At 32.2% G+C, this 23818-nt stretch overlaps 1 protein-coding gene across 3 annotated transcripts; it reads right to left on the bottom strand.

Moving 5' to 3' along the window:
* Positions 1–3576: 3576 nt before the first annotated feature.
* LOC111698436 (uncharacterized) lies at positions 3577–23818 on the bottom strand. Of its 3 annotated transcripts, XM_023468779.1 has the most exons (24): positions 23735–23818; positions 22571–22625; positions 22091–22145; positions 20595–20680; positions 18065–18102; positions 17226–17307; positions 16448–16526; positions 15927–16001; positions 14922–14959; positions 14444–14509; positions 13898–13994; positions 13202–13252; positions 12942–13023; positions 12319–12386; positions 11839–11894; positions 11678–11752; positions 10934–10960; positions 9370–9405; positions 8940–9011; positions 7907–7952; positions 7188–7258; positions 5253–5288; positions 4421–4506; positions 3577–4211 (listed from the first exon to the last, which is right to left on the bottom strand). In XM_023468779.1, the coding sequence occupies exons 1-24, from the start codon at positions 23794–23796 to the stop codon at positions 4136–4138; spliced, it is 1515 nt and encodes a 504-aa protein (XP_023324547.1). In that variant the 5' UTR covers positions 23797–23818; the 3' UTR covers positions 3577–4135. The 3 variants fall into 3 exon arrangements, with proteins under 3 accessions (XP_023324547.1, XP_023324549.1, XP_023324548.1); XM_023468781.1 differs by lacking the exons at positions 22571–22625; positions 23735–23818 and having other exon boundaries at positions 22056–22137; XM_023468780.1 differs by lacking the exons at positions 22571–22625; positions 23735–23818 and having other exon boundaries at positions 22021–22102.

Genomic DNA, 23818 nt, shown 5'->3' with positions numbered 1-23818 from the left:
TTTAGTGTACTGTACCTTAGTTAAAGTTAGGTTTAGTGTACTGTACCTTAGTTTAAGTTAGGTTTAGTGTACTGTACCTAAGTTAAAGTTAGGTTTAGTGTACTGTACCTTAGTTAAACTTAGGCTGAGTGTACTGTACCTTAGTTAAAGAAAGGTTTAGTGTACTGTACCTTAGTTAAAGTTAGAGGTTTGGTGTACTGTACTTTAGTTAAAGTATGGTTTAGTGTACTGAACCACTGTACCTTAGTTAAAGTTTGGTCTAGTGTACTGTACCTGAGATAAAGTAAAGTTAAGTGTACTGTACCTTAGTTAAAGTTAGGTTTAGTTTACTGTACCTTAGTTAAAGTTAGGTTTATAAACACAATCTGAACTAGTGTGGCAAGCGTTGACAGAACTCCATTGAAAACCTATAAATCAATATTACATTAAATATATGTAGATATCGTATATTTATCATGTATTTATTACTTTTTAAACTTATTTTTATCATGGTATTTATCGTGTATTTATCATGTATTAATCGTTTATTATCATGTACTTATCATGTACTTATCGTGTACTTACAAGTATATATCATGTATGTATATATCATGTACAGATCATGTACAGATCATGTACAGATCATGAACAGATCATGTACAGATCATGTACAGATCATGTACAAATCATGTACAGATTATGTACAGATCATGTACAGATCATGTACAGATTATGTACTTATCATGTACTTATCATGTCATGCATTTGTCATGCATTTATCATGCATTAGTCATGCATTTGTCATGCATTTTTCATGCATTTGTCATGGATTAGTCATGCATTAGTCATGCATTAGTCATGCATTAGTCATGCATTTGTCTTTACATTTGTCATGAATTAGTCATGCATTAGTCATGAATCAGTCATGCATTAGTTATGCATTTGTTATGCATTTGTCATAGAGGTGTCTATATATTATTATATTAACATGCCTGAATCGAATGACGAACCATGGTATTTTTTTTTGACTAAGCAAATTCAAAATATTAAATTATAAACTAAATTATAAAGTTTAAGCGACTGTATCCCACACTTACAGTTAAACAAATTAGGGGCCTAAATAATGGAGCCAATACAAAACATATCGTCACTAAACTTATCACCACAAAACATATCAAAACATATCTTATCAGCGACCAAACTTATCACCACAAAACATATCTTATCAGCGACCAAACTTATCACCACAAAACATATCTTATCAGCGACCAAACTTATCACCACAAAACATATCTTATCAGCGACCAAACTTATCATCACAAAACATATCTTATCAGCGACCAAACTTATCACCACAAAACATATCTTATCAGCGACCAAACTTATCACCACAAAACTTATCTTATCAGCGACCAAACTTATCACCACAAAACATAGAGAGTAGGTGTTCCAGGAAACCAAGATAAGAGTATATCTAGATACAAGCGAAGGTCACAGAAGAGAAAAGACCTGAAGGCTATGTGAGCAAGCTTTGGTAGTGTACCCTTGAACACATATCTGTTCAATATTGCCAGCCTTGTTACAGATAAATAATGATTTATAAATTCTGAGTCAAGTTTTAGTTGTACAACGTTTAAAAATGTTTTAAAAATAAATTTTGTAGTTACTTTAATAAGTTTTGAGTTTGATATGTTTTGTAGGTTGATAAGTTTTGTTGGTTGATAAGTTTTGTGATTTGATAAGTTTTGTAGTTTGATAAGTTTTGTGATGATAAGTTTTGTTGTTGGATAAGTTGGAAAAGATTTGTTTTGTAAGTTTTGTGATGATAAGTTTTGTATGTGCTCCTAAATAATTTATACAAGCACACATTGGATAAAAATTTTCTTGAATGTTTGACAAATTTAGAAATTGTTATAGGAAACACTATTAATAAAAGCAATTTATATATTTCTTAAAGGGACTGTGTGTAATTTTAAGTAGCATACTATTTAAGGTCAACCCTGATTCACAATGGTTCCCTTTAAACCTTTTACTGATCAATGATGTAAGATATATCCTTATTAACCTACTCAAACACTTTTTATTGTAAAATAGTCGAGAGATCAGCTGTGTTGAGTTCACAGTGTACGCAGCGTACACCGGGTTTTAGAATGATGTACAGTCATTCAAGAGGTGTACACACAGACCTCTCTCTTCCCGATGAACAGTCAAAGATTTAAAAGGTACTGTTGTAAATCGGGCATTGTCCTCTTTCCATGGATGGTTACTTGAAATAACGCCTCAGTCTCTGAAATGTATTAGGTAAAACTTTGTTTAGAAATATCTTGAATTTCCTGGAATCCATAGACCCCCACAGTGATCTGAAATCAATATTTTCAGTAGTAAGTATACTATATAGAAGAATGTATGTTTCTAGTTTCTACCTCCAGTAGTGTTTTTAGTCATCCTGAGCTGGGAACTTTAGAATTGGATACCTTCAATCTGAATACCCAATGTGGACAGTTAGGATTATGCTTAATCTACTCTTTTTCCTTCTTTTAGTACAGGGTGTCCCAATAAACATAGGAATTGAGAGACGATTTAAAAGTCGTCTTTGATTTCTGATATTTATTGAATGGCAAAGAAATAAAAACGAGGCCGAACGCCTTCAGAGCATTTCAAAAAGTGGTCTATATAAATATATAAATACCTTTCTTGTATCTTTAACATTGACAATGGTATTAAATACAAAGACAATTTTAATTTATTAAATAATATGAAATTTGTACAAATTTTGCAATATCTCCATCAATTTGGACCACATTTTGAAGATCTCAAGACCAGGCGTTTTTGATATTAGATGTTTTAACTGGAATACTGCAATAATTGTGTATATGAAAAAGTGCCGCATGGATCGAAGACGATATAAAAGTTGTCACTTAGTTTCCATGTTTAATGGGACACCCTGAATATCCCTACTGGATTCCGACCAATGAGAGTTCTCTCTTTAATAAGGAGATCAACCATTGATCTCGATATTCACAATTCAAAAGTTTTCAGCTCTGTAAGCATCGGAACAACACAGAGAATGAGATTGTAAAGACGACCGGACACTCTTGAAATATAACAATCCCTGGGTTAATTTATGTATTCTGCGTTGGATAGAGTAATCTCTTGGATTATTCAATGATTTGACAAATAAGTTCACAGTTGCAGGGAATCATGAATACAAGGAAACAGACAGAATAAATTCCGTACAGTCGTCTTTGAAGTCTCATCCTTTATAGGTCACCCTGTATGTATTCCATATTAAATGACATGTTTACAAACGTTAACAAATTATTTTTGAATTAAATCAAATCAGATTTTTAGGGACGTCCCACACCCGTGACCCACACGCCAAAATTGAAGTTACTGAACTATATCAATGATGATGTGAGGTCACGTACGATTCGTAAACTTTATTTTTTCCTTGGAAGTTCTAAAAACATTTGTCAATAAAAATTTCAGGTCTTCTTTTTAAATACATTTATTTTCAGTGCACACTTTTTTATGAGAGAATCGAAATAAATGATCAATTTCGAATTAGAAAAAGAGAGACAGGATTTCTTTTGTGGTTCCAACAAAGTTTATAAGTTATTTTCATTTGATATATCTTACAAGAATTATAATACAGATATATTTATTTGGTCAAATCATCACAACAAAAAATAAAGAAAACATTTTAATACTGATTTTACCGTTCTCATTATATATACAATTACAATGTTTGAAAAAATTAGATTTCAAAGCCGACATTTAAAAGAAGTTCTGTTTTTTATTTGCAAAAATAATTTAGGCCTTAAATGTTGACAAAAAATACATTGATTTAACTAAAAGAAAATAAAGAAAAAAAGTTTATCATGAATTAATGCTCAGGGGCCGGCTCAACTAGCATTTTAAACTCCGGACAAAATTTTCTACATTTCTAACATATAGATCAGATACATACTATTGTTGTGAATCAGATAAATGCTATTGTTGTGAATCAGACATGCACTTCTACAAATGGAGGGTTACTTGAAATTACGTGTACAGTCCCTTTAACAACATATAAATAAAAAGGGACTGTATTTACTATATATTTGCTCTAATTGTGGTTGTCCTCCTTTATATGATTTATGAGCATACACTCCCTTTAGTGGAACTCCCCTTTACTCTCAGTTTTATAATTATTCTTCCAGGCATCAATCAGAAGGATGGTAGAATGGAATCTAAAAATAAAATGATTTAAAAATCAAGAAGAAAAAGGAAAAATCTTTGAACTTATTTTTCTATTTGAAGTGGAGCTTTTAAAAGTGTTACAATATCATGCATTGCACAATTAGTCTTGCTTACATTTGTTAACTAAACATAGTATATAGCCTAGGTTTGATAAAAATATTAGAATTATTTTTGTTCAATATTTTTAAATAAATTTTACCTAAAAAATATACAAAGAGGTAGAGTGACACGTTGGATAATGACCCAAGCATATCTTCCAAAGTATTCAGATTCTGTTTTACTCGACTTGATGACATTATTATTAATTGTCTTTCTCTTCAAAATTTATGTACACGGTGACCCACGAAACATGACGGTTAACGAATAATTTGAATGTCTTCATCCATATCCCTTATTAGATATTTAAGAATTGTTGTAGTTTATTTCTTTAAAGACTATTTAGCTCAAATATATTTTACTTTATCAATTTTACTATAATGTGACTGCCATATGATATTTTTTCATATTTCTCGTTGGTATCAAACAACTTAATATATACCGGAAGAAGACATTTTAAACTGTTCACCAACTGTCATGTTTTGTGGGGCACTCTGTACCATAGATTTTTTTTTGCATTGCACTCCCACATTGAAGGAACTTTAAGCTTAATGTCAAGTGGTCCTCTATGACAATGTCCGATTTACAACGGTACCCTTGAAGCATCCTAATCTGATCTAAAATGTGGAAGACTCCATCGTGGAAATTACGCTTATCAAAATATCGTGCAAAAATAACATTAAAAAAAACAAGTTGTATTTAGTTTTGGCTATACAAAATCAAGAACCGAAATACAGGATGTAGGTGCAGATAAATTGTTTATTTTTAAAAGTTTGTAACACATTGATATACATGTAAAGACCCCGGCTATAGACATGATCATTTCATACATTATAAGAAAGAACGTTACTTTAAAGAGGATACATTATTATATTTTTAAAAAATCAAAAAGTATTTAATTGCATCCTCAAACGTGAAACTGAAAAATATCATTCCTGGCTTTTCTGCATCTCGAATGTGAACACCAACCACTGAACAAAATGTTGATATCAGATACATACTTAGGCTTGATTGATAATACTGTAGCCAAGAACTTTTAAATAAAATGAATAAGTTAAACTAGTTCTCTAGTCAGTTGCCTGGAGGAATCTTTTTTACGAGTTTTTAATGGGTTAAGGATTGGAAATAGACATCAGGTACATCTTTAAACTATAAACCATGGACCGATTGACAAAAATATAAATGGAATTAGTTAAATTCTGAACGTTTTTATTTAAGCTTCAGGGGATATGATCAGTTATGTAGCTTAACTCAACTTCACAATTTAAATTTCCAATGGGTAGATAAGAAAATTCTATTTGCAATGGGGAAAGAACAAGCAATATTTGCTGAATTTGGTGTCTTCGACTTTTGACTTTTGAATTTAGGAGTTTAGCTTGTGAGAAATAATAATAAAAAATCAAGAATAAATGATTAATCTCTTAGTGAATCCTACTTTCTGATTGTTCAATTGTATTATACTGGTGGAAAATCCTGACTTCCTATTGGTCAAGGATGGAAATATTTGGACCTGTCATTGGTCGAAATCCCAAACGTAAACCTGTAACTTGTTAAAGGCCGATTTGACTAAAATAAATAGACAAGAGATAGGAATCGTGGAATCGTTGATCTTAAAACGCTTGATCTCGATATCAAATGTGGGTACTTTTAATTGTGGGGAACAATACTTGATCTCGATATTCAATGCAAGTACTTTAAAATGTGAGGATCAATACTTGATCTCTATATCCATTGTGGGTATTTTTAAATTTGAGGATCAATACTTGATCTCGATATCCAATGTGGGTACTTTTAAATTTGAGGATCAATAGTTGATCTCGATATCCATTGTGGGTACTTTTAAATTTGAGGATCAATATTTGATCTCGATATCCATTGTGGGTACTTTTAAATTTGAGGATCAATACTTGATTTTGATATCCAATGTGGGTTCTTTAAATTTTGAGGATCAATACTTGATCTCGATATCCAATGTGGGTACTTATAAATTTGAGGATCAATACATGATCTCGATATTCAGGTACTTTTAAATTGATGATCAATACTTGATCCCTAAATCAAAGTTATCCAAGCTGGGATATCGAAGAGGAATTCCATTAATCCGTAGAAGGTCTGCATAAGATAGAAATCAATGCTTAATATAAATATTTACAACAGAAAAGTTCTGAAAAAAGATTTAAAGACAGGAAATGTAGGGAAACCAATACGTTGTGCCTCAACCAGAAAATCCAAGAGTCACGAACCAACGCGACCAAAAGAAATATAAATAAGTATCCAATTGTGGTACGGAAGCAAACATAGTGTGGCTCAGGGCCGCTCCTGAGCTTAGGTTAAATTTGTTAACCTGTGAAAAGTTTAATATTGCGAGGAACAAAGTCTCGTTTCTACCAGGTCTAACCGATACATCTACAGAGTCTGTAATCAAATATATAAATATCAACCACATTATCTTCTTATGCTTTATTTCATTATTTACATTGTTTGTAAATTAGTTAGCGGGGCCATATAAAACTCTTTTATCCAAAAGAAAATGTTAAAATAAATCTGATATAAAGGGGCTGTAAGCATTAATGAAAGTAACCCGCAATTAAAGAGTGGATTGCCCGATTAACTTCAGCTCCTACATATCATGAAAACACAAAAATATTAGTTTTTCGCACCTTTTAACAATTGTGTAATTGGAAGTTATGTCGACATTCTCTTTAAAATAAAGAAGTTAAGTCGACAATCTCTTTAAAATAAAGAAGTTACGACGACAGTCCCTTTAAAATAAAAAAGTTACGTCGACAGTTCCTTAAAATAAAGAAGTTACGTCGACAGTCACTTTAAAATAAAGAAGTTCCGTCGACAGTTAGGTTAAATTTGTTAACCTGTGAAAAGTTTAATATTGCGAGGAACAAAGTCTCGTTTCTACCAGGTCTAGCCGATACATCTACAGAGTCTGTAATAAAATATATAAATATCAACCCCATTTTGTTATAGATTTATGCTTTATTTCATTGTTTACATTGGTTGTAAATTAGTTGACGGGGCCATATAATACTCTGTTATACAAAAGAAAATGTGAAAATAAATCTGAAATAAAGGGACTGTAAGCGTTACTTAAAGTAACCCCAAATTAAAGAGTGGATTGCCCGATTTAAAGTGCAGGTACTCTACATATAATGAAAGCACAAGTATATTTGTTTTTCACACCTTTTAACGTGTGTAATTTGAAGGTATGTCGGCAGTCCCTTTAAAATAAAGAATTTACTATGACAGTCCCTTTAAAATAAAGAAGTTACGACGACAGTCCCTTTAAAATAAAGAAGTTACGACGACAGTTCCTTTAAAATTAAGAAGTTACGACGACAGTTCCTTTTAAAATAAAGAAGTTACGACGACAGTCCCTTTAAAATTAAGAAGTTACGTCGACTGTTCCTTTAAAATCAAGAAATTACGACGACAGTCCCTTTAAAATTAAGAAGTTACGTCGACAGTCCCTTTAAAATAAAGAAGTTACGTCGACAGTCCCTTTAAAATCAAGAAGTTACGACGACAGTCACATTAAAATCAATTTGAAGAGTAAATTGCTTGATGAAAATAATACCTAAATCATTTGTTGAATCAGATCCATTTCGTTCCAAAACTGTGCCCTAACAAACAAAATTAATACAAAACCCAAATCCTTTTTTAGCAGAGAAACTAAAATGTGCGGAAGGATAAAATATCAATGGAAACGGACTTAACGCCACAACCCTTCCCAACATATTTTTCACAAAATCTCTTTTGCTTTATTTAAAAATAATTAAAACTGTGTCAATGACGTTATGTTCAACAGAAAAGAAATGTCTCTTCATACATTTAACGGATAAGATTTATTTAACAGCGTAGGCTTGCTGTTAATGACACTATATGAATTACCGTCCGTGATTCTGTAAATAATATTCTGTTCAGGAATACATAGAACTCCTGTAATGTGTCATCAGGTCAAGATTAATGATAAGTGAGATTAGTTGAATTCGATAGGGGCTAGTCGAACTTATTCTCTATTGTAATCTTGATCAAATTACAGAAATATTTGAACCATATGTACATCAAAACATTAAATCCTATACTAGCAGTTAGTGTTTCGTGTACTGTACCTTAGGTTAAAGTTAAGTTTATTGTACTGTACCTTAGTTAAAGTTAGGTTTAGTTTACTGTGCCTTAGGTCAAGTTATGTTTCGTGTACTGTACTTTAGTTAAAGTTAGGTTTATTGTACTGTACCTTAGTTAAAGTTAAGTTCAGTGTACTGTACCTTAGTTAAAGTTACATTTAGTGTACAGGTACCTTAGTTAAAGTTAGCTTTATTGTACTGTACCTTAGTTAAAGTTAGGTTTATCGTACTGTTCCTTAGTTAAAGTTAGGTTTAGTGTACTGTACCTTAGTTAAAGTTAGGTTAAGTCTACTATGACTTAGTTAAAGTTGGGTTTATTGTACTGTACCTTAGTTAAAGTTAAGTTTAGTCTACTGTGCCTTAGTTAAAGTTAGGTTTATTGTACTGTACCTTAGTTAAAGTTAGGTTTAGTGTACTGTACCTTATTTAAAGTTAGGTTTAGTGTACTGTACCTTAGTTAAAGTTAGGTTTAGTGTACTGTACCTTAGTTAAAGTTAGGTTTATAAACACAATCTGAACTAGTGTGGCAAGCGTTGAAAGAACTCCATTGAAAACCTACAAATCAAAATTATATTAAATATATGTTGATATCGTATATTTATTATGTATTTATTACTTTTTAAACTTGCTTTTATCATGGTATTTATCGTGTATTTATCACATATTTATCGCTTATTTATCATGTACTTATCATGTACTTGTCATGTACTCATCATGTACTTGTCATGTATTTGTCATGTATTTGTCATGTATTTGTCATGTATTTGTCAAGCATTTTTCAGGCATTTTTATGGAATTTGTCATGCATTTGCCTTGAATTTGTCATTTATTTTTCATGCATTTGTCATGCATTTGTCATGCATTTGTCGTGCATTTGTCATGGAGGTGTCTATATATTAATATATTAACATGCCTGAATCGAATGACGAACCATGGTAGTACTTTTCGACTGAGCACATTCAAAACATTAAATTTGAAAACTAAATAAAAAAGTTTAAACGACTGTATCCCACACTTACAGTTAAAAGAATTAGGGGCCTAAATAATGGAGCCCATACAAAACATAACGTCACTAAACTTATCACCACAAAATATATAAAAACATATCTTATCAGCGACAAAACTTATCAACACAAAACTTATCAAACTACAAAACTTATCATCACAAAACTTATCTAACAACATAAATTATCATCACAAAACTTATCTAACAACATAAATTATCATCACAAAACTTATCAAACTACAAAACTTATTCCAGGAAACCAAGATAAGAGTAAATCTAGATACAAGCGAAGGTCACAGAACAGAGAAGACCTGAAGGCTATGTAAGCAAGGTTTGGTAATGTATGTATGAACACATATCTGTTCAATATTGCCGCCAGCCTTGTTACAGATAAATAATGATTTATATATATAAATTCTGAGTCAAGTTTCAGGTTGTACAATCTTTAAAAATGTTTTTAAAAATAAATGTTGTAGTTACTTTAATTAGTTTTGAGTTTGATATATTTTGTAGGTTGATAAGTTTTGTTGGTTGATAACTTTTGTAGATGGATAAGTTTTGTGATGATAAGCTTTGTTTTGATAAGTTTTGTTTTGATAAGTTTTGTTTTGATAAGTTTTGTTTTGATAAGTTTTGTGATGATAAGTTTTGTTGGTTGATAAGTTTTGTTGGTTGATAAGTTTTGTTGTTGGATAAGTTTTGTGATGATAAGTTTTGTTGGTTGATAAGTTTTGTTGGTTGATAAGTTTTGTAGTTTGATAAGTTTTGTAGTTTGATAAGTTTGGTTTTGATAAGTTTTGTTGGTTGATAAGTTTTGTGATGATAAGTTTTGTTGGTTGATAAGTTTTGTGATAATAAGTTTTGTTTTGATAAGTTTTGTTGTTGGATAAGTTGGAAAAGATGTGTTTTGTAAGTTTTGTGGGAATAAGTTTTGTGGGAATAAGTTTTGTGACGAATGATGATAAGTTTTGTATGTGCTCCTAAATAATTTATACAAGCACACATTGGATAAAAATTTTCTTGAATGTTTGACAAATTTAGAAATTGTTATAGGAAACACTATTAATAAAAGCAATTTATATATTTCTTAAAGGGACTGTGAGTAATTTTAAGTAGCATACTATTTAAGTTCATCCCTTATTCACAATGGTACCCTTTAAACCTTTTACTGATCAACGATGTAAGACATATCCTTATTAATCTACTCAAACACTTTTTATTGTAAAATAGTCGAGAGGTCAGCTGTGTTGAGTTCACAGTGTACGCAGCGTACACCGGGTTTTAGAATGATAAACAGCCACTCAAGAGGTTTACACACAGACCTCTCTCTACACGATGAACAGCCATAAATTTAAAGGGTACCGTTGTAAATCGGGCATTGTCCTCTTTCCATGGATGGTTACTTGAAATAACGACTCAATCCCTAAAATGTATTAGGTAAAACTTTGTGTTTAGCAATATTTTGAATTTCCTGGAATCCGTAGACCCCCACAGTGATCTGAAAATAATATTTTTATTATTTCTCATCATGATTTATCTAATGTCATTTTAACAAATGTACACAAGTAACGTCGGGTCAGGGCCGTAACGAGGGGGGGGGGGAGAGCAGCGGGTTTGCATGGGATATGTGTCAGTGAAGGTCAACTTATTTAAAGTGAAAAGAAAAATAAGGTTAAAGACTGATGGGCACAGGCAACCGCACAAATTGGAGACTATTGGGCACGGCCAACTCCAAACACTTTTAGCTTTATTAAATTATCCATACTACCAAAACCCATATTTCATAAGAATAAGTTGGCACATTTTATGGACCTGTTTTCTTTAAAACAATCTAAATATTTATATTGCCCTTTTATTAAAGAATGTTATGTTTTGTAGCGACCAGATATCATCTTTGCACTTAAAGAGAAAATGCAGAAACAAAAACACATAAATCTTCAATCTAGTAGTTAGTGGTTTTTAAACATGTAAAGATGTGCTCTATATATTTTTACAAATAAATATAATTGTCTTAACCAATTCTAAGTTGTGTTAGAGAGATGTTAAAGTTTACTGTTTCTACCTCCAGTAGTGAGTATACTATATAGAAGAATGTATGTTTCTAGTTTCTACCTCCAGTAGTGAGTATACTATAAGGAAGAAGAATGTATGTTTCTAGTTTCTACCTCCAGTAGTGAGTATACTATATAGAAGAATGTATGTTTCTAGTTTCTACCTCCAGTAGTGAGTATACTATAAGGAAGAACCCACTGAGAGAGAGAAGGACACTGTCAAATCCATCATCTATTTTCTAAAAAAATAGTGTTTAAAGAGACTCTCGGCATAATTTGTCCTTTTTTTGTGCAAATTTAAAATTAACACTTATACGAGAATCACCTTATCTTTGAGTTTTTGTATCTTGTAGCTAGCAACAATACAGCCACCAATTCCAACTAAAAAAATAATAAAATTGGAAAATATTTATTTAAATGAGAAAGGGATTGTAAGCGTAATTTCAAGTGACCCTCCATGCAAAGATGGCAATGCTAGATTTACAACAGCACCCTTGAAACCTTAATCTGACTCTAAAAGTGTTTATTTCTGTGAATTTCTCCATAACTTCTCAAGGAATGCACATGTCACTTTCGCAGGGAAACCGCAACTTAAAAATAAAAAGTTTAACGAAACAAAAACATTAATTTCTAATTTATACTTAATCAGACAAAGCTTTCAAGGGAACCGTTGTTAATCGAGCATTGCCTTCTTTGCATGTAGCATCCCTTGAAATTGTGCTTACAGTCCCTTTAAGTCTAAATCAAATAATATATATTATATATACATTTTCAATATTTCTTAAATATTTTAGATAAATATCACCAAGGTTTATAAATGTATTTATTAGCTTCGCAATATATTCATCAGTATTGTCCCTGGCATCTTGCAACCTAAACACAAGTTTTTAACCCTGATATGGTGTATATCCAGGGGCGTCCCAGGTCTTCCCGTGTTTATACAGAATGCCTTCTCCGAATTGAAGGCTTTGAGAGCTGGATTTTGTACATTTTTTTTGAGACTTTTCAGATCATAAAATGCCTTTACATAAAAGCTAGAGGTTTTAAGGTCCTTAGAATTCAGATTTCAATTTTCAAGCTGTATTTTTTATCGTGGTATTGACGGTAGTGAGATTTGAAAAACCAAAATGAAAATATAAAATTTCAACTTTTATTTTTAAACTGTGGTATTGGCGGTAGTGAGATTTGAAAAACCAAAATGAAAATATAAAATTTCAACTTTTAGTTTTAAACTGTGGTATTGGCGGTAGTGAAATTTGAAAAACCAAAATGAAAATATAAAATTTCAACTTTTATTTTTAAACTGTGGTATTGGCGGTAGTGAGATTTGAAATTCCAAAATGAGAATATAAAATTTCAACTTTTATTTTTAAACTGTGGTATTGGCGGTAGTCAAATCAAGTCAGAGTTTCTTTGGTTAATACATACGTGAAGAAGAGAGACAGGTTTATAATGTTGAGAGCTAGTACACATAACCCCAGCAGGAATCCACGCAAAGAGTTCGACCAGTCTTACAGCAATCAATCAATCAATCAATCAATCAATCAATCATTTAATCAATCAATCAATCAATCCTATTACATATTAATTTAAACAAACAGATAACTGCTTAAACAGTACGATATTAAATTATTGAAAATTGTTTTAAACAACATAAAAATGCACATAAATTATTAATTGATTGATTCCTATATTTTGAATATATCTCTTGATGTTTAATGAGTATATATCGAGGCTGTCTGCAGAAATACCAGTTTTCATTCTTTAACATTTGAATGTTTTGTAACGATGAAGCAAAAAGTAGATTTTCTCTAAGCTTGAACGCCAAAATACTGAGACTACTCATAAAATAACTTATTCTATATTTTAATTCTTTAAATTAACTTTTTCAAAGCTACTCAATCTTTTTTAAATTTTTCTATTAAACCCCATTAAATACATTTTAAAGCTATGCATGATCCAATGTGATGGGTTCAAATCCATTTGTCAAACTACATTTGCCATACTACATTTGCCATACTACATTTGCCATACTACATTTGCCATACTACATTTGCCATACTACATTTGCCATACTACATTTGCTATTACTATATTTGCCATACTACATTTGCCATGCTACATTTGCCATGCTACATTTTCCATAAATTTTGTTGCCATAATTTCTCATGAGAATTCTGAACTCTTGTTAATTGTAGACTAAAAGTTAAGTGTTACTTATAGCAAACATGTTCGTGAAAGTGTATTTATGGGCTATGAAAGACGTATATATGACAAACAAGCTTGGGAAATTTATTCTCTAAATCTGGAAAGGTTCTAATTCAATTTGCAGGAAAATTTATCTGAACAATTGTCTCTGAAAATAAAATGGCGTGGTTTATTTCCTTGTTTGAATCCCACGTGCTTCCACATACTGAAGAACATAGTGCAGCCGATCAGAGAGAATTCAATGATAAACGGAAACAGAACTGGAGTCGATTCCTGCAAACAATGTTTTCATTTTGGTTAAAGGAACCATGTGTCCTTTAAACAAAAACTCTGATTTTCTAATCCCTATATCTTTGCAACCCAATTCACCCACGTCTACAGTTGCATGATCCTTACATGATGTACAACATGTACTGTATATGCATTCAGTCGTACTGTCGTACTGTCCAGTCTGGACTAACCAGGGTAAAGTCGACCCAGCACGTTTTATGCAGCGAATGCAGCCTGGAAGATTACAGTGATGAAGGGGGGTTCAATAGTTTAAACTGTAAACAAAACTGTAAACAATGAGCCAGGCGAAGGGGGTTCAATAGTTTAAACTGTAAACAAAACTGTAAACAATGTGCCAGGTGAAGGGGGGTTCAATAGTTTAAACCGTAAACAAAACTGTAAAGAAAAGGGCCAGGGGGGGTTTAATAGTTTAAACTGAAAACAAATGTTACCTTTAACACCTTGTATATTATATTGTTAGCCATCACAACACTGCTTTCATAACAACCAAAAGTTTCCTAAAATAAACCTTGTTTTATTCTTCCCCAAAGGGAAAATTTCTTTTTACCAATCTACCAAATGTGCGTTTGTTCCGATTGAGAATAACCAGTTTTAATGGTTGGCCTGAGCGAGGTAAAAACCCGGGATCAGAACGTTGTCCAATGTCCCGTATCTTCTAGATTGAGTTTCTAATTCCACTAAATCTAAATTGGATTGTGGAATATAATTGATGAAGGTATAATATTTGCAATTCAATTTTGATCGCAGAACTATCATGCTAGATTCATAAGGGCGTGAAGTGTGTGGTCGAAACTGATTCCCTTTCCCATGAGTCTTACATCTCAGTGCTAACATGGAGTTTCTAAAGGGTCGAGTGACTTATCCGGCAAATTGAGACTTTTCAAAATGAATTGATTGATTTTAGATCACCTGGTCTGGATCCAGAGTATCAATAGCAGATGTCTTTTCTAAAAAAATATAAATTCAAAGCCATTATTTCAATGTAGTTTATTTGAATTTATCCTTTTCATTATTCAGATTTATAACATGTTATTTGGATCCTCCTCTCTGGTTGGATCTGGTATGTAATAATGGATGGTTAATTAAGTCTGGTATGATTGGCTGGATGGGTAGGTAGTCTGGTATGATTTGCTTGATGGGTAGGAAGTCTGGTATGATTTGCTGGATGGATAGGTAGTCTGGTATGATCTGCTGGATGGTTAGGTAGTCTGTAATGAACTGTTGGATGGGTAGGTAGTCTTGTATGATCTGTTGAATGGGTAGGTAGTCTGTAATGAACTGTTGGATGGGTAGGTAGCCTGGTATGATCTGTTGGATGGGTAGGTAGTCTGGTATGATCTGATGGATGGGTATGTAGTCGGGTATATGATCTGTTGGATGGGTAGGTAGTTTGGTATGATATGTTGGATAGGTAGGTAGTTTGGTATGATCTGTTGGATAGGTAGGTAGTTTGGTATGATCTGTTGGATGGGTAGGTAGTTTGGTATGATCTGTTGGATAGGTAGGTAGTTTGGTATGATCTGTTGGATAGGTAGGTAGTTTGGTATGATCTGATGGATAGGTAGGTAGTTTGGTATGATCTGTTGGATGGCTAGGTAGTCTGGTATATGTTCTGTTGGATAGGTAGGTAGTCTGGCATGATCTGTTGGATGGGTAGGTAGTTTGGTATATGACCTGTTGGATGGGTAGGTAGTCTGGTATGATCTGTTGAATGGGTAGGTAGTCTGGTATGATCTGTTGGATGAGTAGGTAGTTGGGTATGATCTGTTGGATGAGTAGGTAGTCTGATATATTATCTGTTGGATGGGTAGGTAGTCTGGTATATGATCTGTTGGATGGGTAGGTAGTCTTGTATGATCTGTTGGATGGGAAGGCAGTCTGGGATGGGTTGATATATCTGATATCAGAATCTACCTGAATGGTGAGATATGTTGGTAGGGTAGGTAGTCTGATGGGAGCTCATATGAGCAACATTCCAGGGTTCCAGGTCTAATATAATCCAATTTTAAATGTGATTTAAATTAAAAATAAACCGAAATATTATTAAAAGCCAAGTTAAAAACAAGCTTTTCGACAGAACAAATTATTAAGGGACATTGTCGAGAGAAAAGCGCACCTTTCTTTGTTCCAAATTTTCACAATAGGATTTTAATGTTTATTTCAAATTAATTGTATTATAATTTTCAAAAGCTGCTTTTTCAACTCTAATTGGAATTTAGCCCAACTCAAACCAATGGAAATAATCTAAAATGTCCAGTTATTTAGTATGATTGAAAATATGAATATACCAAAACCTTTGAAAAATATGTCTTCGTTCTTTCTTTCAATTAAAGATTTTCGCTAAGGATGTATTAATTTGTAGTTGTTATAAAAAATCCGTCCACATTTTTCCGATGACCACTGTAAAATATGCACATTTTTTATAAAAGGTGTTCCTAAAGGTTTCATCTCTAACCAATCACTATTTGATTCTCCATTCTCTTCGTTGATCTCATGGTACTCAAATATAGACTCCTAGAAAAAAGAAAAATGTATCAAATAAAGATAGAAAAATTGTCCAAAAATAATAAATAAAAATCAAGTTAATTTAGTAATAAATTAAATAATTGTGAGCTGATAAATAAATTAGAAATTTCTAGACCAAGAAATATATTAATTTAAAAATCATTTTTAATAATGACGCGAAATTTAATCCACAGCAGTAAAATTCAATTGACATTACAACAATTTGTTGTTCGTTTTCTCTCGACATGGAAAATACTAATTTTGGACAAAATTGAACATATCTACGGTTGAACTTTTTCAAATGCTTATTTTTCGATAATTAACATGATAAAATATCTTTTCATGTAATAAAAAGGATTTATATTTGACAAAATTTGGTTTTAGAATCATAAAATCTAAAAACAAATTTTTACGCACAAAACGCTATTTGCAAACCGCCCTTTCTGAAACAAGATATTTTATTGAAACTATTCTACTTATAGTTTACTTTCCTGAATTCCATTCAAAGGATCTCGACTAAACTCTAATTTTCTTATCCTTGTATTTATACAATCTTAAGATAAAAACATATCCTATTTCAAAATTTAACAATTAGATATACTAAAGTTTAAAGCTTGAAATAATGATTAGAAAATTAGAGTTTGAGGCGAATACTCATTTTCTTTAAACAATTTAGATCCTTTTATTAAATATTCTAAATTAAATTACTTTTACAATAGTTCTCATCCAGATTATGGAGTTTGTTGATATAAGATGCATCAAACCTAGATGGGACAATCCGTGCTTCATCCTGTAACATGATATAAGATGCATCAAACCTAGATGGGACAATCCGTGCTTCATCCTATAACATGATATAATATGCATCAAACCTAGATGGAACAATCCGTGCTTCATCCTGTAACATGATATAAGATGCTAGATGGGACAATCCGTGCTTCATCCTGTAACATGATATAAGATGCATCAAACATAGATGGGACAATCCGTGCTTCATCCTGTAACATATAAGTCTTAAAAGGACTTTCGGCATAATTTGAGGTATTACTTGTTTTAAATAGTTACATACCTCTTAGGAAATAAGAAAAAATGATTATTTAATAGATACAGTTTTAAATCAAAGATAGATTCTGTACATTTTCTTTCCCGTCTCTGCAAAGATCGCCAACTTTCATTTTTCAAATAGAAAAAATATCTCCATCATTGTGGAGTGGATGAGAGTTGCTTGAAATTAGGTTTTAAGTTCTTTTAACATGAAATGGACACATCTCCTAAGGTGCGATATAGGGTTTATGCAAATATTCTAATAAATGTTGTAAAATGTCATGTAATTAATAATCATAATATCTATTTGTCTGCTTGTTTCTAACAAACGACTGAACCGATCTGACCAAATCTGTTCAATTATTATAGATTTTGCCAGACAAAAAATTAATTCGTTTATTAAAACATTTTGAAAATCCTATATCAGAAAAATAATTAAGATTAGACTATTCTAAACTGTAAAAAAGATGAAGCCCCCCGTAAGCCTAGTTTCATATATTTACCTTATATTAAGACGAGGGTAACAAATAACAGTGATCATCTGGATAAGAGAAAAGGGGTTCAGACACCTAATTTTATTAATGTTTGATTAACAAAGTGCAGTATAATTCATTCATTCATTCAGAATTCATGGATTACAGAGAAATATTGCATGGGAAAAATCATTCAAATTGAATACAAGATCGGCTTGACTTTAGTAAGCATCAATTGTATTACAAACACGTGTAGATCATCAGTTAATTGAATAAAAGGATCATTTTAGATTTGAATACAAACCCATTTTATCAAAATGATAAAGTCAGACATGTAAAAAGGCGTAAAATAGTTAACTTGCAGAGGAAACAAAGAAATCTCTTACTTGTTAGACAAAATGGTGTTGAAAATAGATCTGTTTAAAACAAAAAAAAACAATNGGAGGTGGGGGGGAACAGTACCTCCCCCTGGAAGGGTATGGGACGGGATGTCGGCATACATCAGAAATCGGTCAATATCAATTAATCCAGTTATATATTTAATAAGATTGTTGTGCCTCCAAGTATATCTTTTTTGGTGTAGTGCAACCTTGCAGCCATTCAAAATATGGTTTGTAGTTTCTTGTCTTCTACCTTGCAATTCAGCGCCTGCCTGTAGACATAGTTTACAGAGATCTGATGCAGATTTTCCCCATTGTAGAAGGTTAGTTTGTGTTGGCAGGGTGTCCAAACAGGAGTTGAGTAGGAATTTCAGTGTACCTTTCTTCAGATTGAACATGTAAGATTTCCAGTTCATGTCAGATTTTTCAAGCATTGCCAGGCAGAGAAAATGTCCTTGTTTTATGAGTGTTTCTGTATGTTCTCTCCAGAAAGTTTATTTTCAAAAGATACTTTTTCACTGACAGTTGTTTTGTACAGGGTGGATATTGAAGTGATGTCTAGGCCAGATTTCAAGTGTAGAGCAGCATTTGTTGCACAGGGTGGTAATCCAGTTCAGTTTTTCACAAATTTATCAGTGAATGTATCTAGTTTCTTCAGATGACTTTGCGATATTGTATGAACAGTGAGCAGAAATCGAAAAGAAGGAATGAAATAATGTTTCGTAGATCCAGACTTTATATTCATCCTGGATAAGAAGTGCATTTATATTTAATAGTTTTGTTTCCAGTTCACTCTTGATGTAATCGAACGCATCACTAAGTTTACCAGTAGGAAATAGAAATTTACCAAGGAATTTCTGCTCTTCTTGAAATATGTTTAGAATTTCGGTTTCACCAATAGTAAAGCTTATTCTGCTATTGTACACCTGATCTGATAGAAAATGATCTACATTTTGCTGGTTTTAATCTCATTCCCATACTTTCAATCTTGGATTTTATTTCATTTTGAATTTTTTAACGTTTTCTTAGCTCTGTCGTTATCAGGCAAAAATCGTCAGCATATGGCAGAGTAATAATTTTCTCTTCATTCAGATTAAATCCACAATCATTCTTACTCTGTAGAAATTCAATGAAAATTCAATGACGTAATCTACAGGGTGTTCCAGTAAACAGTATATAATCCACGTAATCTACAGGGTGTCCAAGTAAACAGTATATAATCCACGTAATCTACAGGGTGTCCCACTAAAAAGTATCTAATCCACGTAATCTACAGGGTGTCCAAGTAAACAGTATCTAATCCACGTAATCTACAGGGTGCTCCAGTAAACAGTATATAATCCACGTAATCTACAGTGTGTCCAAGTAAACAATATCTAATCCACGTAATCTACAGAGTGTTCCAGTAAACAGTATATAATCCACGTAATCTACAGGGTGTCCCACTAAAAAGTATCTAATCCACGTAATCTTCAGGGTGTCCAAGTAAACAGTATCTAATCCACGTAATCTACAGGGTGTTCCAGCAAACAGTATATAATCCACGTAATCTACAGGGTGTCCAAGTAAACAGTATCTAATCCACGTAATCTACAGGGTGTTCCAGTAAACAGTATCTAATCCACGTACACAGGGTGTCCAAATAAACAGAATCTAATCCACGTAATCTACAGGTTGTAAACAGTATCTAATCCACGTACACAGGGTGTCCAAATAAACAGAATCTAATCCACGTAATCTACAGGGTGTCCCAGTATACAGTATATAATCCACGTAATCTACAGAGTGTCCCAGTAAACAAGTGAATTGAATGTCGTTGGAATCATTTTTAATTTTCACGGATTTTTATTGATTGTGATATACTTGAACCATTAGATGTCATAGACAACTTAAGTCTTTTGCATAAATAATAAGAGAAAATAAGATCAAAAAGTTATTAAAAATTCAGAGCTATAATATAAATTATAACTGAAACAATTAACATGTAATGAAATCACTCAAGAGACACAAGCACTAAATTTTAAAAAAATGGAGCAGACACGGCAGCAATGATTAAAAACGTATTTAAATAAAAAAACAGAGAACAAAACCATGAATTTTAACAAAAGATATTAAGATTAAGGAGATCAAGAATACAATAGCTTGATATGATATGTGTACTTAACATCTGAATCCTTTTCCTGAAGTATGATGAAAACTGTCAGTAGATAGGCGTTAATAACGTCCACAATATCATAGCAGGAGGTGAAAATACTCTCAGAGATAACTAAATACATAATAAGAGCTGTAAATACTCTCAGAGATAAGAGAATACATACATAACAAGAGGTGTAAATACTCTCAGAGATAGCTGAATACATAACAGGAGCTGTAAATACTCTCAGAGATAACTAAATATATAAGAGGAGCTGTAAATACGCTCAGAGATAACTGATATATACCTCACAATAGAATGTTATTGTTAACATTTATTCCTGAGTTTGTGAAACAATAACATTGCAGATGTTTCTCAGACAGTATTTAAGTAAAACAAACTGGAACTGAGAAAATATATGTCGTTGTTGAGACAAGAATATTTAATTCTCTGGAAAGTAAATTTTCCCTTTAACAAAAAATTCCTCCTTTATAATTTTACAAAATTCTAGGGAGCATTTATTTTCCATTACGATCCAAGTAATTTTATATGTTTTATTTGTTTCTGATCTTTTTTTCAAAATCAACATTTTTAGTAACACTAATTACTAAATCGGAGGGATGGTAATCAACACTCAGGACACTAATTACTCCATCGGAGAGATGGTAATTAACACTCAGGACACTAATTACTCCATCGGAGAGATGGTAATTAACACTCAGGACACTAATTACTCCATTGGAGAGATGGTAATTAACACCTAGAACACTAATTACGCTATCGGAGAGATGGTAATTAACACTCAGGACACTACATACTCCATCGGAGGGATGATAATTATCCTTTTAGTGGAGTGTCCCAAGTGTTCATTAACATCCCTCCAATGAAATTGTTAGTGTCCTGAGTCTTAATTACCATCCCTCCGATGGAGTAATTTGTGTCCTGAGTGTTAATTGCCATCTCTCCGATGGAGTAATTAGTGTCCTGGGTGTTAATTACCATCTCTCCGATAGCGTAATTAGTGTCCTAGGTGTTAATTACCATCCCTCCGATAGAGTAATTAGTGTTCTGGGTGTTAATTACCATCCCTCCGATGGAGTAATTAGTGTCCTGAGTGTTGATTACCATCTCTCCGATAGCGTAATTAGTGTCCTAGGTGTTAATTACCATCCCTCCGATGACGTAATTAGTGTCCTGGGTGTTAATTCTTACCCTACCGGTGGAGTAATTAGAATTGAATCATAATTGTGCATTCCCTCCGCTGAAAACAATTACCCTCCTGTGGCCTCCACCAGACCAAATTTGCTGCTGCAAACTTCAATCTCTCTCGTTTTTGGTTCATTTTTCTTTTTTTCTCTTAGAATAAACATATTTCAAAGTTTAATAAAAGCAAAATTGAACAGAAAATAGTTTTGAAATGTTGCAAGTTTTATTAAAGTTGTTGAGAAACGAACAATAAACAGCCAGCTTACCTGTAGATTCTAGTCCAGAATAAACTACCAGCTACCTGTAGATTCTAGTCCAGAATAAACTGCCAGCTACCTGTAGATTCTAGTCCAGAATAAAGACATGAACCCAGACCAAATACAGCTGCACCCTGTAACATGGTTATCATAAATATTAAAAATAATTTTTTAAAAATTCTGTTAACATTTTAATCAAAGAAAAACTTTATGGATAATGTTGTTTAAAAATACTTTAACCAAGAACCATGAGCCCAAATAAAAGATCAAGTTTAAACCGTTTTAGAGTTAAAAAGCAAATAATAACAAGAGTGTCAATTTTAATAAAAAAAAGTATTGCTCTTCGCTTCTCTTTAAAAAAATGTTAACAATTTGAAGGAAAAAAATTACCAGAACATTTTGAAATTAATGACAATATCTCTCCAAAAATTTGTTTCGGATAAATAGCCAAAAAATACGTTATGATAAATTTTTTTAATTGTAAAAATTGACAAAGTTTTCTGACATTGTCAACAAATTTTCTTTTTAACTAAGTTTTTAATTATTGAGTTTTGTCTACCTGCCTGAGAAAAGCTGACCCATGGCTCTTATTATGATGTTGAGAATGCCGAGGTCTAATTTTAATTTACACAATAATATTATCAAAATTTAAGATAAAACATGCGATATTTTTATTTATGTAAGACATTCCGAAGACAGAATTTCTTCTGGAGAGTTTGGGCTTAGGACTATCAACCCTTGGGAATCAGGGTGCACTGCACCACGTCCCTGATTGTTCTGTAGATCTGTATAATCAAAGTCAGTGACAAAAACCCAGCAAATCACATTTACACCTTTCGTTTTCAGGATGATCACTTTAAATAATTGGGTTGATAACTACTCAGATGTTACTTAAAATGGCCATCCTAGAGTTTCTTAAGAAAAAAATGAATTAAATAATGAACAATTTAATTCTGTTGTAAAGATTTGGATGAATAGAGACCTTGAAAACGCATGCTTGTTTTGCACTAGTATTTTGCCTGGGTTGGAAGATGAGAAATATACGTACTGAGCAACATAAACTTTTCAAGCCTACCCTCACTATTGTATTCCTACAACTTTGTTAAGGAATATCATTCTCTAAATTTCATTTTCATCTTTTGCTATTTTGTGTTTAAGTATGTAAGGAATAAATTATTGTAAAGCATAACAGGGATAAGCCCAATATATATCCAGTATGTTTTGTTAATAAGACAGTCTGCAAGAACTCTCTATAGGAGTATAACTTCAAGAGTAGAGAGAGAGTCTTATATAGCACGTAAGGACTGAAGTTCTGAGATCAGTAAAGATAGATTGTCTTTGTCTACTTTTGGTTTTGAGACAGTTCTCTTTCGGCTTTCCTAGTTGGAGAAGAGTTTATAGAAATTCAATTACAAGATTTTGCACTAAAGGAATTGTTCATGCTTTATAATGTTAAACATTGGTTTTCCTTGTCCATGTTGTTTCTTTCCTAAATGAATAACTAAAAGAAAATTAGATACCTATTAACAATTTCAAATTACCAATATCAAAAATATAAAAAAAACCTATTTAAAACTTGTGCAAATAAATTTTCAATATTACAAAAAATGGAATATTTTGAGAGGTCACTCAAACAGTTGGTAACTCTCCAGCTAGGTCCGGTGTTGCTAAAATCCTATTAGGATTTAAAACAAAATTGATTTCTCGATATTATGAAATTTTCCTGGAGAAGTATAGAAGTAGGGCTGAGAGATAGATAATAGAAATAAGGTACAGGTACATCATCAGCCCTCCAGGCTACAACAAA

The sequence above is a fragment of the Eurytemora carolleeae genome, unplaced genomic scaffold (genome assembly GCF_000591075.1).
Source record: "Eurytemora carolleeae unplaced genomic scaffold, Eaff_2.0 scaffold164, whole genome shotgun sequence".
Taxonomy (NCBI): Eukaryota; Metazoa; Arthropoda; class Copepoda; order Calanoida; family Temoridae; genus Eurytemora; species Eurytemora carolleeae.
This window is presented reverse-complemented; position numbering and strand designations above follow the sequence as displayed.

Coding starts and splice junctions, on each gene's coding strand:
- LOC111698436 (XM_023468779.1), bottom strand. CDS start 23,796: ATGATGTACCTGTACCTTATTTCTATTATCTATCTCTCAGCCCTACTT. Junction 18,103..20,594: donor CAGTTTTCATCATACTTCAG/GAAAAGGATTCA, acceptor TCTCTTATCCAG/ATGATCACTGTTATTTGTTA. Junction 13,995..14,443: donor TAATATACAAGGTGTTAAAG/GTAACATTTGTT, acceptor CATTGTTTGCAG/GAATCGACTCCAGTTCTGTT.